The sequence below is a fragment of the Nothoprocta perdicaria genome, unplaced genomic scaffold (genome assembly GCF_003342845.1).
Source record: "Nothoprocta perdicaria isolate Ctin4 unplaced genomic scaffold, notPer1 scaffold_117, whole genome shotgun sequence".
NCBI classification, from domain to species: domain Eukaryota; kingdom Metazoa; phylum Chordata; class Aves; order Tinamiformes; family Tinamidae; genus Nothoprocta; species Nothoprocta perdicaria.
This window is the reverse complement of record NW_020454283.1, coordinates 268,152-284,186: the sequence shown is the minus strand read 5'-3', so window position 1 is coordinate 284,186 and position 16,035 is coordinate 268,152. Positions and strand designations below refer to the sequence as shown.

At 44.3% G+C, this 16,035-nt stretch overlaps 1 protein-coding gene across 2 annotated transcripts in view; it reads right to left on the bottom strand.

Moving 5' to 3' along the window:
* Positions 1–14,819, bottom strand: part of MTOR (mechanistic target of rapamycin kinase) — a 59,218-nt gene extending 44,399 nt beyond the window's left edge. Inside the window, exons 1-24 of one of the 2 annotated variants that reach the window (XM_026053591.1) lie at positions 14,656–14,819; positions 14,180–14,288; positions 12,655–12,887; positions 12,088–12,288; positions 11,517–11,651; positions 10,809–11,084; positions 10,411–10,519; positions 9,632–9,818; positions 9,328–9,456; positions 8,363–8,607; positions 7,912–8,127; positions 7,067–7,272; positions 6,590–6,712; positions 6,115–6,204; positions 5,930–6,022; positions 5,336–5,470; positions 4,849–4,978; positions 4,406–4,656; positions 3,504–3,545; positions 2,414–2,500; positions 1,788–1,955; positions 1,419–1,531; positions 813–975; positions 449–541 (exon numbers count right to left, since the gene is read on the bottom strand). In XM_026053591.1, coding sequence (XP_025909376.1) covers positions 449–541; positions 813–975; positions 1,419–1,531; positions 1,788–1,955; positions 2,414–2,500; positions 3,504–3,545; positions 4,406–4,656; positions 4,849–4,978; positions 5,336–5,470; positions 5,930–6,022; positions 6,115–6,204; positions 6,590–6,712; positions 7,067–7,272; positions 7,912–8,127; positions 8,363–8,607; positions 9,328–9,456; positions 9,632–9,818; positions 10,411–10,519; positions 10,809–11,084; positions 11,517–11,651; positions 12,088–12,288; positions 12,655–12,887; positions 14,180–14,288; positions 14,656–14,775 — 3,654 coding nt within the window. In that variant the 5' untranslated portion in view covers positions 14,776–14,819. The remainder of the gene's footprint in view (positions 1–448; positions 542–812; positions 976–1,418; positions 1,532–1,787; positions 1,956–2,413; positions 2,501–3,503; positions 3,546–4,405; positions 4,657–4,848; positions 4,979–5,335; positions 5,471–5,929; positions 6,023–6,114; positions 6,205–6,589; positions 6,713–7,066; positions 7,273–7,911; positions 8,128–8,362; positions 8,608–9,327; positions 9,457–9,631; positions 9,819–10,410; positions 10,520–10,808; positions 11,085–11,516; positions 11,652–12,087; positions 12,289–12,654; positions 12,888–14,179; positions 14,289–14,655) is intronic. The other variant, XM_026053592.1, reaches the window with a different exon arrangement.
* Positions 14,820–16,035: the final 1,216 nt, after the last annotated feature.

Here is a 16,035-nt window from a genome sequence, read left to right as displayed (position 1 = left end):
AAATCTTTGCTCCTACTGTTGAAAAGCAGAGAATAATATATCACTGTGGAAATACATTCCTCAAAGAAGCATAGATGCTCCTATCGCCCTCCCTAGCAGGCCCAGAACAGCAGGGTGCTGCTTGTCCATTAGTCAGATTACAAAGCAGTAATCAAATTTTTGAAATATGAAACCTCCAACAAAAAATAATGAGATAATAGGTTTCCTCAAGTCCTGACACTTTGGAAACAATAGGCAAAGTCCAATATTTAAAAACAGCTGAGGAAAAAAAATGAAAAGAAAAGGAACAAGATTGGCTGCAAGCTGAAACATCTATATTTATTGCAGGAAAACACCAACTGTCTCCATTATATGATTGGTGCGTGCAACAGACTAGAGCTACATTAGTTTTAATATAAAAACATTCTAAAGTATCCTTATGCAAACAGCTATAATCTTTTCAACTCACCTTTACAATCCTGCAGATAAGAACATCATAGCGTTGATGGTTAATTCTGTGTCGCACCAGAACTTTGTTCACCATCGGGATAAAAATCTGGTACTGTACAGGGGAAGACATCAAAAGCTATTTACTCAGCCTCAAAATGAGCAATAAAATTGCACTTGTATTTCTTCGATCTTATATGAAATGGACTCTGAAAATTTGATTCCAGTAACTCACAATTTCAGAAGCAAAAGAACAAAAATCTGGTTTTTTATTTGTTTTATATTTTTAATCCYGAATGACTGTATTATAAATATTTAACTTTAAATTCTTGATCTTTGAGGTAATCCTTTCCTTTGTAAATTTTCAAACCTAAGAAGAACATTACCTTTTTTCCCAGCTGGAAAACCAAAGAGGAGAGYGTGTCCATTGCAGTTGTCCGTAGCTCAGGACTCTGATCTAGTGTTCGCACAATAGGATGAATAATCCTTGAGGCGTAATCAGTGAAATCCAGGGACTCTGTCAAGCGATCCACTGTTTCTAGAGCAGCTCTGAAGACAGAGCAGAAAAAAGGGAAGACTTGTTATCTTTTGTCGTACAAAAAAAAAAAAAAGCGAAAAAGCGCGCTCTCTCTCTACGTATTTTTACATCATTTTTTTTATATTTTTAATTTGATGTAAAAATACACCAGTGAAGCATGCCTGAACTTCCTAGGCATCAAAAGCAACAGAAAAAAAATAGCACTAGAAGGCTAATTAATGTGGTCAGACTAGAAGGGCAGTTTGTGAGGTGCAATGACTAAAATACTGGCAGGTGAGAACCAGAAAGTAAAAATCTACATCCAAGGAAAAGCAAACAATAGTGCTGTGACATAACATGGAGAAAATAAACCCTGTGAAAGGAGCTAAATACTATTTCCTTCTATTCTGGGCCAGAGGAGCCACTGATGAGTCCAGAAAATGCAGACAAAGAGCACAAAGCTACTGACACTTACTTGCGAGCCACCACTGGGACATCTGGGGCATCAAATAACTTTACAATGGGAGGTAGTAACAAATGCAGGTAGTCATCCAGGTTAGCTCCAAAGAGCTGGATTGCATTCAATAGCTGCAAGGAAAGAGGACCCAAAATGAATTAATGAAAGGAATGCATTTTAAATAATCCAGTCTCTAGTGAAATGTTGCTAGGACTTTGCACTCTGAACAGAATAGTGCCTGCACTATTTCACCCCAAGCCAACGATGAACTGTGCCTATCCAGTTTGCTTGCACCACACACACGTGAGCACAGGAAGGCTGCAAAGCACAACACAGGTAGGTACCTGCCCAGGTAACACCAAACCAGCTGAGGCTTCACCCACTCACCTTGACAGAGACAATGCGGCTCTGGCTATTGTCATGCATGAAGACCCGTAACATGTGAGGAATGAGCTGAGGCAGGTAGAGCTTGAACTCGCCTCCTAGAGCCACCACAATTTGCTCAATAAGTAAGATAATTGTGCTCTGAATGGAGTTGTTCATGACCCAAAAGTCCTGTACAAGGAAAAATAAGAAGAGAGTTCTCCTTCAGATGAGCAGCACCAGTTACAAGAAAAACAATATGCAAGAGAATCTCTAGATAAACCTCAATCTTGCAGGGAAGAACTATACTTCCCTTTAACAGTTCTCTCCTTAAGTTGACATTTTTCATCAGTTTAAATTCTTAGCATTGTCAGCATTTAGCAGAACTTGCTTAGGGACTCCAAATATYCCTTGTTAAAATATCCCTGAGAGTATTAAGTGCACAAAACCCAAGTGCTCAAAAGAAGTTAGACATGAACAGTATCTAGGAGCTGTTCTTACTTAAATTACTAAGAAGAATGCTAGCTGTTGCTTACAACATTAAAGTAATTCTCTTTGGAATTTTGTGTTTAATGTGAATTTTTGAAGTTATCAATATATTTTGATAATAAATTATCAAATATATTTGATGGGTCAAAAATTGGACTCACTCTCATAAGGGTGACGATTTCATCCATATAGGGTCGAATATGGCTTCTCACAAAGGACACTAACATCCCTAACTGCTGGAACAGGAACTGTAAGGAAAAAAAAAAACAACGATCAATAAAGTTATCCAAACATCAGAATAACTCTGGGTAAACTGTGCTTCGAAGGGTAACTGCAAGCTCATTCACCAAACAGCATGCATAGCTACTATATGCTCAAAGTCTGAGGCTAAATTCTTGGCAGCATCAACTCAGGTTTTGCATTCTTTTTTCCAAGTTTGCACCCAAAAATGTATGAGTTCAAAACATTAGACAGTCTTGCACACAAATAGGAACCTAGGAAAGTAAGTTAACAATGTGTCAAATGGACTTGTTAGCATGAAGACCAAAACTTTAGCTACCGTAGCTCTGTAATTTAAGTTGGAAGAACACTTCCAAAAATTTAGCCCCCATCTTTTTCCTCTGCCTGTAAGCCAAACTGGCACACATTTTAAGATTCTTTTTCTACACTCTTTCCCATCCCCACCAAGATATATTGGTGAAAAGTTACTGGGGAAGAGAGTTTGGTCCTTTCCAGATATATCACTGGGGTTTTTTGAAAGATGGTTAATTGTACCAAGAGCAAATTTTGACCAAGACAATTTTATTCATACATACCAAGACAGTTTTGCAATTCCTTTTGCCCCTACATAATCATATGCACTCACTCATAGCAATGATTTTATTTTTGAGATTGGTATGAAACAATGTGTGGGTCAAATCTCCTTGTCCACAAATGAATGTATATCTTTGTCTGGGAAAATAGGAATATGTATGTTACCATCTATTAAATTTAATAGACCATGCAGTATTTGAAGGCTATTTATAGAGACAAAATATAGTCAAAGTGGAGCTTGGAGAAACAGATTATGGGTTTTTGTGAAATATAAGAAATAAAATCAAAATTTTTTTTTTTAAAGTGAGAACAGCACATCCATATTTACCCAAAATGAACTTGAGTTTCTGCACTGCCCCTTTTCTAGTGTTGTGAGAGGATGCTTACATACAGGACAAGGACCTGCCTCCTTTAGGCTTTAAAGTCACGTGTACCCACCTCAGCTCTTCTCCCCAGTACACTTTCACCATCTTCTTTTACCTGAAAATTTTTAAACAGAGTGTGCACAACTGCATAGCTTTCAAGCAAATTAGATCAGTTAGGTCTAGCTGTTCAGCCAACCCATGTGCATGAAGTGTTTTCCTTCCGATCTAAGTAGTAATTCAGTCTCGGAGAAAACAGCAGTTCTATAGCAGGGTCAGGATTCTGCTAAGGGAGCACCCAACCCACCTATAAAATACAGCATAAAACTAGTGCAAACTACCCTTCCCACCCTGAAGTGATATTCAGAGCCTGAGGAAAAAGCTGGGCAAACAGTAGCTGTCTCTGGTTAGATGTACCTTAGGCTCAYTCTTAACTTGGCACACTTCTCATTTCCTTCTGAATCTGCAACTCAAGTGGGAAGGAAGCAAAAGCACTGTGTGGAATTACACCCACACTGCTCGAGATGTTAGCAGACTTAAGCAAATTGAATTCTTCTCCTCAAAGATGAGCCAAAGTACATGGCTGTAGGAGAAATAAGAAGTCTCTATGTCTATTATTTAATAACTCTGTTCGTAATGGTGCACTAATGCAGAGCTCACTGAAAGCTTTGGAAGATGCACATGCTGTTTTCCTGAACTAGACCAGCTTGATGAAGAAACAGAACCAGACACTGGCCATCTAAGGAACTGGCTCAAAAGCAGCTGTTTCAATACGAAGCAGAAATACTGTTTCCACTGGATATTCTGCCAAATGCTCACAGGAGAGAAAAAGCAGAGCTGTACCTCACTTTTGCAGCATGGTTGGCAGCAACACATAGCACAGGAATGCTGAAGCCAGTCACATTCTCTTTTAAAYGGATTCTAATTTTAGGGCAGTGGAATGGAAAGGGAGAAGGAGTGGGGTCCCAGTGCACTCACCTCTCGGATGGCACCATCACAAACCCGTATTACGTTAAGGAACGTTGGCATGACCTGAGGCAAGAAYTGCACGCACTTCAGCCCAAGAGATTTGAAAATAAAGGTGATGGCCTGAACTACCATAGTGTGGTGCTGAGACAGGGACTGATCTCGAAAAATTCTCATCAGTGCCACCATAGACACAGCTGGATAGAACTCATCCAGAGGAAGGTTTCCCATGTTCACCAACATCTCGCTGGTACTGTAGTCCGCTAGGAAGAACAAGACAGTGTCACAAATTGTATTTCAAATGCACTTCAATACCAAAGTTTGGGAAAATCTGAGTATTGGGTGAAACATATTAAAGTTAATAACTTGTTCAGAGGAAGATATAAGCTGGTAATGAAATCAAGACCTGTTTATATTCAAAGTTAATCACTTGAGAAAGAAATTCAGATGCTTACAAGAATCCTGGCTGGATTTAGACTCCGAAAGGCTGACAGCTGAAGCATCCCGTGACTGGTCAATCATGCCAATGTTCACTTTGTGTTTGTAAGGGTCTAAAGCCCCCAGCAACCCTAGTACACGAATAGCCTGATGTGAGAGAAACAAGAGGAAAACTCATCAGAACTGCACCACTGAGCCAGGAGTCAATCCATAAACCCAGAGTTTGGCGAAGTGCTGAGAATTAAGGAGAGGAGATCTAGAACTAAAATAATGACCAAATGGAGAAAACATCTCCCTCCCCTCTTAATTGTTGGAGGCCCTTTCATTGCTTCACGTTTCCATTTTCTTTTAATCCTGCTTACTGTACTCCTAACAGCCACAACAACGACCTCTCATTTAGTCAGTTAGTTATACTAAAGAAATCTGTTCAGAGGCATTTGTTTGACTGCCCTCTCTTTCTCAGAAGCTTTYAGATATAACTGTGAGACAGCTTCATGTTCCTACCTCTCTGCGTGTGCCTTGGTTTTGCTCAGTCTTCAGAAAGTTCAGAAGCACCTCAAGCAAAGTTGGGTACTTCCTGTAGGGTTCCACCACATAACCAGTGCTGGCCACCAGCTGCCCCAGTGTCCAAAGAGCCACCTAGAACAATCAAGCCCAGAGAAGATTAGTTTTGATCAGGGAAATTACTCTGACTTTTGATCTATCAGTTGTTCAACTTCTTTAAAGCCTCTTCAAGCATTTTAGCATCACACTGCTTCCTGTGGCCCATATCAACAATTTGTTAGACTCAGAGTGATTGACATGATTCCTCTCTCTCAAAGATAGGATATGAAGGGGCACCAATAACAAGTCTTTGCCACCGACAGTAAAAACTGATTTCTGGGTTTTTTTTCTCTTTAACAAACCTATCCTGCAGAGGGCCACAAGAGACAGGCACTGCAATCTCTGACCTGATACTTTAGAATAACGGAACATGACACAGGAGACAGCCAGTGTTTTAAAGCTTCATTTTAGCAGCTCTGATGGGACACAAGGACATTTTATTACAGCCCTGGTTGCAGAGGCTGACTTAGTTTGGTGCAGTTGTCAAACACTTACTTGTCTTTTAGCCAGCAGGGAAGAATCCTGCAGCATGTCCATAATTATAATGAAGAGTTCATCCACCCACTTCCTCATCTCCAGCCCACTGACCTATCGGAAAGAGAAAATCAAAGTCCTTCATCTAGCATTGCTGAAAGCTTGACAACTGACAGGCACCATGGAGATAAGTGCATGACCCCTACCTGTGCGAGTTCCCCTATGGTGGCTAGGACATTGTTAATCACTCCTGGATTTGGATCTGGATCAGGATCCTTCAGTTTCACAATCAATGCCTGGTAGATAATAGAGAAAATAAATTTTGTTGAGAGGACTCCTTCTACATGCTGTCCTCAGAATGCTCTTTCCTTTCATGACAGATATATTACAGGTATTCAACTTGCAACACAGTTTTTCAAAAATTAACAATACTTGATTTCACACAGTTGARTATTTCCACAAATCCAGAGTCAAGTTACATCACTGTCACATACAAGCATTAYGGTAACACCCACTCCAATCTAATTTTTACAGTAATGATGAAGCAAAAAACTGTAGCTCCTGATAAAGGTTTGAGAACGATACATCCATTTGCTATGCAGTCTCACTCCAGGAAAATCAATAGGAAAGGATGGGCTACCTTTCCTAAGGTAGGGAAAGGATGGGTAGGATGAGCCCTACCTTAAGGATGGGCTCCATATATGGACGAATGAGGCGCGGAGCATTAGAAACCAGGTGACCCAACATTCTGGCACTTTGCTCTTTAATCCTGCCAACACCACTGTGTTCCAGCTCTGTTAGAATCTGCAGAGAAGACAATAGATGGCTTGAAAACAGATTTAATTTCACAAAGTGCTGCTATCCATTAACCCAAAACCAGTAGAGAACATTCTTCCAGCACTCCAGGTTGGAGGAGCAATGAAAGCAGAGAGCAATGGTGACCAGCATCCTCTCTCTTATCTCACATACATCCCTAGAGCTTCAATACAAACATCTGCCACCAGAAAAGATTTGCTGAAACCCATTAAGCTGGGTGATAAGTATCTTCTAGAAAGGGAGATATCCCCCACACACTCAGTAGGTAGTCCTGTGTCTCTAACACCATCATCTCAATCTCAGTTACCAAGCATGTCTACCACGGCCATCCCTCTTCATTACCTGAATTAACATCTTGCGCAGGAAAGGCATGACGAAAGCAGGGTTCATGCTGCTCAGGCGACCCACAGTACAGATGGCCAGCTCACGRATTTCAAATACTTGATCATTCAGGGCCACAAAAAGAGCTTGCAAATTCTCCGCCTGGGCAAGGTGAGCATCAAAACGCTCATCCAGAGAAGCCAGAACGCAGAAACGTATATCAGGGTCTGCAAGAACACATGTGTTTGTCTTCAGATGTAATAAACTATTCCAATTGTCTCTGTTATCTCCCGGCCCCCCAAATTATTCTCATCAGGAGAACAGAGTTTCCCCAGCATGAAACTGCCTATCTYGATATTTTACCCACTAGAAGTAGGATAAAGCAGCCCAGCAAATTCAGTGCTGCTCAGTACCCAGTACTACCGCAGTACCCAGATGAGCACAATGTCAATCTCTCACACCTACTAGTAGTATCTGAAAGAAACATTTAGAAAATGAACTTATCCCTGTTATCACATAGGAACTAAAAGAATCAAAAAATCAAAGAGAAAGACTCAACAAAAAGGAACCAATCCCTTCCTGAGCAATGAGAGTGAAGGCCATGACACAGGACAGTCTCAGGGCTTTACTTAGTGCAAAGGGTTACCAMGGGCACAGTTTGAGCACTTTGCTCCAGTGTTTTATAAATGCCTCAAAAATCATGAGGTGGAAAGCAAGACAGGAAGACCCTTTTAATTTCTTTGTAAATAATGGCAGCTTAATTTAATGACAAATACATCCAAATCCTATCCATTACTTCATCACATGCTCAAGTACTGTAACGAATATGTAAGAAGGAAAATCCCTTCTCTGGATCCCCCACTAACCTGGGTCTGTTATTCCAACCACAAGCAGCTTGCTGAGGACATCGGCCACCACCTGCACTGCAGTCTGACTGACCACATGGGCATGGCCACTGATGAGGTGGATGGAGGGCGTGAGCAAGCGAGAGCAAGTGCGGGCTGCCTCCATCCGGATCTCCTTGTGCTCGCTGTTCAGAAAGTGGTCTGCGCAGTGCCGAACAAACTGAGTCAGAGAATGGCCTACAAAGGAAAAAGTGGGCGGTTTTACCTGGTTTTACTGCTACAAACAGGAGTTTATACTTTAAAGAAAGTGCTCCACGAGTACTCCTGCTATTTGCACTCTGAAACACTAGTGGTTACAACCTACATTTGTTATTGCATAGATACACAGCTACATTATTAGTTAGCATGCACAAGCTTTCCAAGAGGGGCCAAAACATTTCATACCCCCCTGCTTCCTTATTTCATATCTTACCTTCAAACTCAAAGCTGCCCAGTGTGCGCAGGGCAAGGGTGATGCTACCCACATCACTGGCCTCAGGGATGTTGGTGAGGCTAGGGGAGGCCAGCTGGTGGGCAAGGCCCTTCGGCATGCCTGGATGTCGCAGCGGTTTGTGCATTAGAACAAGGGAGAGCATTTTCAGCAGCCCATCCTGGATATCCTTCTTTAGCTGGGGAATCTGACGGCTCAGGTCGTAGAGCACAGCTGTAAGAGCGGGGCTGAAAACAAAAGGCATGCAGACAGTCATTAGGACTAAGAGGACAACAGGAGGTTTTTACCTTTCTATTTAGGCCCCAGCCTATCAGGAGATAATTGTGAGCATTCACAAACGACAGCAAGAGCTGCTGCCAGAACACAGTTGGTCTTTGTATGGACTGAGGCATAAGAACTTAGTGAGCAAACTGCTTGGCTCTCAGCCTACATGACAATTAGGTAATATCAAGAATGATTTGCATGGTGCAACTCCAGATGTGACTTGTCCGAATCATTTTTAACCAAAAAAAAWAATGTACAGAAGAACACAGTTATATATCTGAGTGATTCCTTATACTCCTGCTTTTTAGACACAAAGGCAACTAAATTCACTTCCARTATTAATCTACGCATATTATAAAACAAACAAACAAAAAAACTTGCAACACAGCTGTATTATTTTCACCTTATTTCTGGAAGGGAAGGGTAAAAAGCTCTAGAATATACTCTAGACAAGTCATTTTTTGCAGAATTTCCCCATTTCCCCATGGACTGGAGAAGACCGGAGAACCACATGGCTCCTGAATGTTTCCTAGAAAAGCATTTGATGAGGTATTTTCCAAAATCAAAAAGTCAGATTGTAGCTACTGGTCCCTTATCTCAAGATGCATAATCTCTCTTTCTGCAGGGTCAACAATGCCATCCAGTGGCTAACATTAAAATGTGCTTAAATGCCTTGTATTTACCTTAGGCCCACAGCCAACATAGGTTCCAGAAGCTCTTTGATGTCCTGCTGGATGCTGGGCCCCATKGCTCGTGCCAGCATACTAATGCAGGTGAAGACTGTGGCATCAACCTGCACTGACTTCTGCCTCCTAGAAAGGGTCCACATCAAAATKATTTAATTAAAAGGAGCTACAATATTCTGAGTATCTTTCCTTAGTCAAGTTCCGTGTTATCGGTCTAATGATAATTCCATCTCAACAACACAAAAATGACAAAAAGAACAAGCATTTCAGTGCCTTTCATGTACAACCTTCACATACTCACTTATGGGCAAAGTCTTTCGGTGGAAGAGCTGCTTTTATGATTTCAAGGACTTTTGGCAGGTAAGCTTGAAACTCAGACCTCACAGCTACAGAAAGCAAACCCAAGGCCTGGAAGGCTGCTGTTCGCTCCTTCTCCTTCTTCACACAGCTGAGAACATGGTTCATGGTGTCTGGAAGATACTGATCAGCTGCCCACAAAAGAGAATAAAACAGATATTGGAGTCCTTTTAGTTTTATAACATCTCAGTTCAGAAACCTAGACAGCTGCAGAATTCAGCATTTATTAAGAAAAATGTGTGCAGCAGTAAAGATATTTTTCAAAATACGTTTCAAGTGAATGAAAAATTACTAGATAACATGACAACAGGAGATGGAGAACACCCCTTGCTAACTCCATGCACAAAAAAAAAAAAAAAAAAAAAAGGCAATTTTGTTACCACAGTAACTGGCTGGAAATTTGGAATAACACAAAGTTTGTTTCAATCCACTTAAGAGCAGCCAGTGATGTGTCACCAGCTCAGATATTCTCCTAAGTTTACTTGGTACAATCAGTTCAATTGCTGAAAAGTCAAAAGCAATTTACCTTTTTTCCTCCCAGTAGGTGCAAAAGAAAAATAAGATGATGACATTGCTGGTAGCATCAGGGCTACACTAAGGAAGACGGCTCCGAGCACCATATTTCTACTACAGGCTGCACAAGCTCATCAGAAACAAGAGAGCTGAGTAACYTCCAGACCAGTTTCAGCAACGCTTCTGACATCCAACCAACTGTCCCCTCACCTGTGAATGCTGAAGGACGGAAAGCAGCCAGCCGTGGTAGCAGATTGAGAACTGTCATCTGGATCAAAGAATTTTTGCTGGTCCTACACTTGAGAACCCACTGGCACACCTGAAAGTAGATGGATTGGGCTTTGAAGGTTGACTGCTGTCAGCAGTGTATGAACGCTTATTACTGGAGCACCTTAAGGCATTACACTGACAAGGCAGTGAACAGGGGCATCAAAGCTTATTCGTTGTCCGTATCCCGGCTTTGGCATTGCTTCTTTTGGAAAAAGTGGCTTCTTTTCTTTGGAAACAGTTTTAATGCCCCTGTTCAATACTAGGTAGCTTCACCTCCTAAATGAGCAAATGGAGGGCGCCGAGTATGTTGGCAGCCAAGTTCAAGAACGAATACTTACCTGATCAAACTTCTCTTCCATTAGATCCCTGCAACACCGACTTTCTACCAATGTAGATTTTGCTGGGATGGGTGAGGCTGCAAAGCCCATGATTCCTTGATGGGCACTGTATCCCAGAAGACCAGCCAAGGCATTTGACTGAGAGGGCTGAAGAGATTGGAAGCTAGTGAAGGGAGTGATGTGGCGAGGTTTGGTACTGAAACCCATCAGGTCTTTGCAGTACTTGTCATGCACAAGCTGCTGCTGAGTGATCTCTTCCATCTCCTCTCGGAGGCGCTGGACACAAAAGTGAAGGACATTAAAAAGTAGCCGAATAGAAGGTGTCCGACCTCTAGTGCAACCCACATCTAACCATCATCTAAATAGATGTAAAACATTAACTAAGCTATAATCCAGCAGAAAATATTCAGGTATCTAGCATGCAACAGAGCAAGCAATTGTATCCTACATACTTTTTTTTTTCCATGGTAAATAATCCAGTTAACAATATTTTCCATCCATGCTGAATGTCCACTCAGTCCAAAYTCATTGCTGTTATTTCTCTTCCACCTTTCAATTTGTAGAAAACAAATGCTCTGTGGGTCCAGTGTCAAATGACCTTTCAGACCTTTCCCATCTTGCATATTATTTCCACAGGACACTGAGGTACTTCATACTGTCCATCAACCTGGCAGCCAAAAGCCATAAACATCATCATCTTTTGCTCACCTCTCCCTCCATACTGCTGATTCTCACAAGTTCGTTGAGGATCAGTAAGGCACCATGGATTCGGTCATCACGGTTCATCCCTTTCTCCTTGGCCAAAGTCTCATCAAAACCTTTCTCGGCCTCTTCATATGTATGCTGCGAGTGGAAGAGGAAAATAAAGATCACAATCACTATAACGGAGGCAAAGAGCAAGTGGTACAGCRAGTCAAGAGTTACTGACATCCTGTAATTTTCAAGAGTAGCCACAARCCTTAACTGAGTAATAGCAGAGCACAACACCAAGAAATTAAGTTTCACACAGCTGCAGAGGGCTTTCAACAGCCCTGATCAAAAAGACTGTCAGCCACGTCAAGGTACAAACTCCATCAATAGCTGGATCACAAACTTGACAACGAAGAATCCAACAACTAACTGCACTATCCAAATACTATATAATATTTGAAGCTTGAATTCCCATGACATGGCAGCAAAATTAAAGTTCAGACAAAAGAATCTTTACCTATTTTACTACATTAATGATTTTGCACTGTATAATAAGGAAGCTGTTTCAAAACCAAAATTATTTTCTTACTCTGTACCACTGGGGTTTCTGCATTTCTTTAGGCTCCCGTTGAGTGGTAAGGATAAGACAAGCTCTTAAGGCAGAAACAGCTCCCTCTCGAATGGCCTGTTTAGGATCCCACACAGCCACAAAAATATTGTCGAAGAACGGCTGCACTTGTTGGAAGAAGAAGGTAGGTACACTGATTGCCAGCTCACGCAGGACAAGAACCTGGAGACAGGACAAGAAATAGTCTGTGAAGGCAAGCACCTATAGACAGACATGGTAATTTTTAATCTGTAGTATCACTTATTTAGACTGTTAATATCTGTGAGCCGGAGCTAATTCCAGATCTGTCCTTTTATAGTACATAGCACAATGGTGTCTCAAACCTGTTTGGTCACTCAGCATTACTATGGTAGAAATGATGGAGAATCAATACTTCTCCTAGGCAAGCGTCACTCATGCTCAGACTTGGACTGGCAGCCATTGCTCCCTGATGAGAGTTCTTCTCCAGCTTTCCGGGCACATCTACCACTCTCTCTCAAGCTTAAGCATCCCATTCCAGGAGAGGTGAAGTTAAAAAGGACCACTTACAGCCGCATGTCTTCGACCTTCATTCCTGTCAGCTCCCAGCCATTCCAGAGCTCGTTTCACCTCAAACTCCACATACTCAGCTGTGAAGGTGTCACCGGCCATCGCGAGCCTCCCAATAGCCTTAGAGGCCATTTCCATGACAACAGGGTCATTGGATGGCAAGAGGTTCCGCAGGTAGTTGGCAAACCTGCCAATACGGGTGGCATTACCTCCTTCAACACCGATAAGACTTGCTGTGGAGAAAAGAAGCAGGGCTGTAGGTTCCACTTAACAGTCAGTGGGGCAGACAGCAGGTAATGCCTGGATGAGAGTTAGTATTCCCTATTCATTCCTTAAAGATTCCCATTAACTCTTCCTAAACTGAAAATGCACAGAAAAATCAAGCAAAAGGAAAGGGTCACCATTCTTTCGAGCCTGAACTTGTTAAGTGGACAGGAAAATGTAYCAAGCAGCTTCATAGATTTTCCCCCATTCTTTAGTTTAAAAAGAAAAAAATACATCCACCCTGGGATCACAGACCCATTCCCAATAGAAAGACATCCACATGCAACTACTACAGCTGGTCTGTCTCAGGAGAGAGGACCAARGAAACTGCTCTCCCCCTCGCCTCTAGAGACGGTCTCTCCAGGCCAAGGTGGAGGCACTTGGGCAGCGGGCAGCGTGGCGGAAGCCGGCGCTGCCGGGCCTGGGTTGTACCTGCTCTGTAGATAAAGAGGCCATCAGTGTCCAGGGTTGTCAAGCCGGCACCTTTCAACAGCACTAAATTCACAAAACAATTTTAAAGTGATACTGTCAGCTTAAAAAACAGACCTTGGCAATAAAACTTTCTCTAGTTAAGGGTCTTCCGCTGCCTTCAGGTATGTTGGAGTTGACGATTTTATCTGTGAGAGCCTAACCCATAGATAACTCCTATGTGGTTATTAAAAGAACTAATGCTCCAATATGGGCTAGTTGCTTGGAAGGTAAAGCATTTATACAAGCTGATTTCCCTAAAAGCCACAATGCAGGCAGTTCTGCCAAATCACAGTGAAAACAGAACCAGAGCAAATGATGGAGCAGCTGATCAGAATAAAAGCAGAAGCTGGGTGAGCCCCTCCCAGGGATGGAAGCTGCTGTCATTGAGCCTGGTGAATTTAAACAACAGGAATCAACATCCTCAGGCAGAGGAGAGCTTGGATAGTCATCCCACCATGATAACATATAAGCGGGCAACACAAACTTTTTTCAGATTAGCTCTAGATCAGAATTTTTGAGTGCTCAGCGCTCACATTTGATGCTCTGCTCCTAGAGGAGTTCAGTGGCCTGCGAGCACCAGGTTTTCAGCCACGCTCAGCACTCAGCAGCTCCCATACTGATGCTCTCGGACAGATTTTCAAGAGAGCCCTCCAACTAGCACGCACYCAGCGTACTAAGCATTCAAATGCAAGGCCCTGATGACAAGAGTTTATTCCTTTTGAAAATCTGTCCCTAAAGAATAGTTGCATGAAGAGAAAACTCACCAAAGGCATTAAGCACTTTGACTCACCTATAGCCAGAATGCCACCCTTCCTTTCATTTGCATCAGAGCTAGAAACCAGCTCAAATATATGATGGTTCAGTTGATCATAAAACTTGGTGGATTCTTCTTGGCTCATCTGTTAAGGGCAAAAAGTTCAAATGAACTTTCATTACTCCCATAACCAGAGACATCCCCCAAAAGACAATGCCTTCTAGGTCTTTTAAACAGAAAGAAATGAAGTTAAACGTACATTACAAATACAAAGTGGTATCTCTCCTTCAAGTTCTAGACCCGTAGGTTTTATTTACTCTGTTGCATGGCCACCATCCGTGTGACCAACTCAGCCCCCTTGGTAACACACAGGGTGAAAGGAAAGTCCCATCGTTTGCTGCATCTCCTCTCCAATACCAGTTTCCATATTCCAAAACCTCCACCCCCAAATGACCTAGCCCACGCATTACACTTACGTGACAGCAATAAATTATCTCCTTAGCAGGACTCACCTCGCGGAGCTCCATGGTGACGTAGTGCTGCAAGTCCTTGGCGGCTTTTGCCCTTGTCTCTTCGCTGCGACTCTTCAAGCCGTTGGCAAATTGCTGGAGAATGGACACCGTGCCTGACATGATGGCGGTGCGTCGGGGCTGGGCGCATCAAGACCTGCAAGTGCTTCACACAAAAAAAACCTTTCTTTTACTGCTTTGACCTACTGCACGAAGCCGAGCTTCTTCCTTGATGTCACCTCTCCTGCTTCCAAAACATGCCAAAGTRTGAAGGGATGCTGTGCCGAATGCACATTAAAAATAACTAATGCCTAGTCTCCCGGGCCCTGGAGTGCTGTGATAAGACTATATCATCATGTAATGTTGTGACACAGCTCCCTCGCTCCCTAGTTCCTCAAATAAGCTCCAGCGGGCCCATTTATTGACCGGGTGTGGGGGTCTACGGTGATGCCAAGAGGATGCGAGACAGCTGGAGGGCTGCCACGGCAGACGGCAGCTCCAGAACTGCTCTGCGCAGCCAGGCAGGACGGGCAGCTCCGTCGCCATGTCCCCGTGGTGCCCGAGGCTCCGCGGGCCCCAGCGCCGGCCGCGCGGGACCGCGCTCCGCTCGGGGCCGCGCGGGCCTGCCCACGCAGCGGTCACCACCCYCGGCCACCCCTTCCCCCGCGGACACCCCGCACACGCAGCCGGGTCACTCCGCGCTCGTTTTCCCCGCTGCGGCGCGGGCCGCGCGCTCGCAGCGGAGCGGGGCGAGGCGCTGCCGCAGGGCCGCGCGTGCCGCGGGCGGGAGGGCCGCCCGGCAGCCGGGCCGGGCCGGGCCGCGGCGGCGCGGGCAGGGCCCGGGGAAGCGGCGGCCGCTGCCGCCAGCGCCGCTCGCGCCGCACTCACCGCCGCTCCCAGCGCCGGCTCCCCCGCGCCGGGCCCCTGCGCCCGCCTCTCCCCTCGCCGGCGAGGGGCCGCCCGCCAATAGGCGCGCACAGCGGCCGTGACGGACACGGCGCTGGACCAGTAGAAAAAGGGGAGAAAGGGAGGGCGCCCTTGCAGCCCAGCCCCTTACCCCCGAGGACGGCAAGGAGAGACCGTGGCGGTCAGCCAATCATCAGGCTAACTTGGGTGACTGGCAGCACAGCTCAACAATGGGAAGGAACGGCGTACTGGATTGGGGGGAAGTCGGGCTAGGCCCGCCCTCCCAGTGCCTCACTGGCTTCCGCCCGTGGGTGAGCAGCGAGCGTCTTCTGCGCGTGCGGGGGAGAGGAGCGCGCTGTGTGCGCCGCTCAAATGTGTCCGGCCTCGTGTGACAGCGCCAAGGGCAGCGCTGCGTTCCGTTACCGTAATGGCTCGCATAGCAGCGCAGCCCGGTGTTGCGCCGCGGAGCGCCCGCTG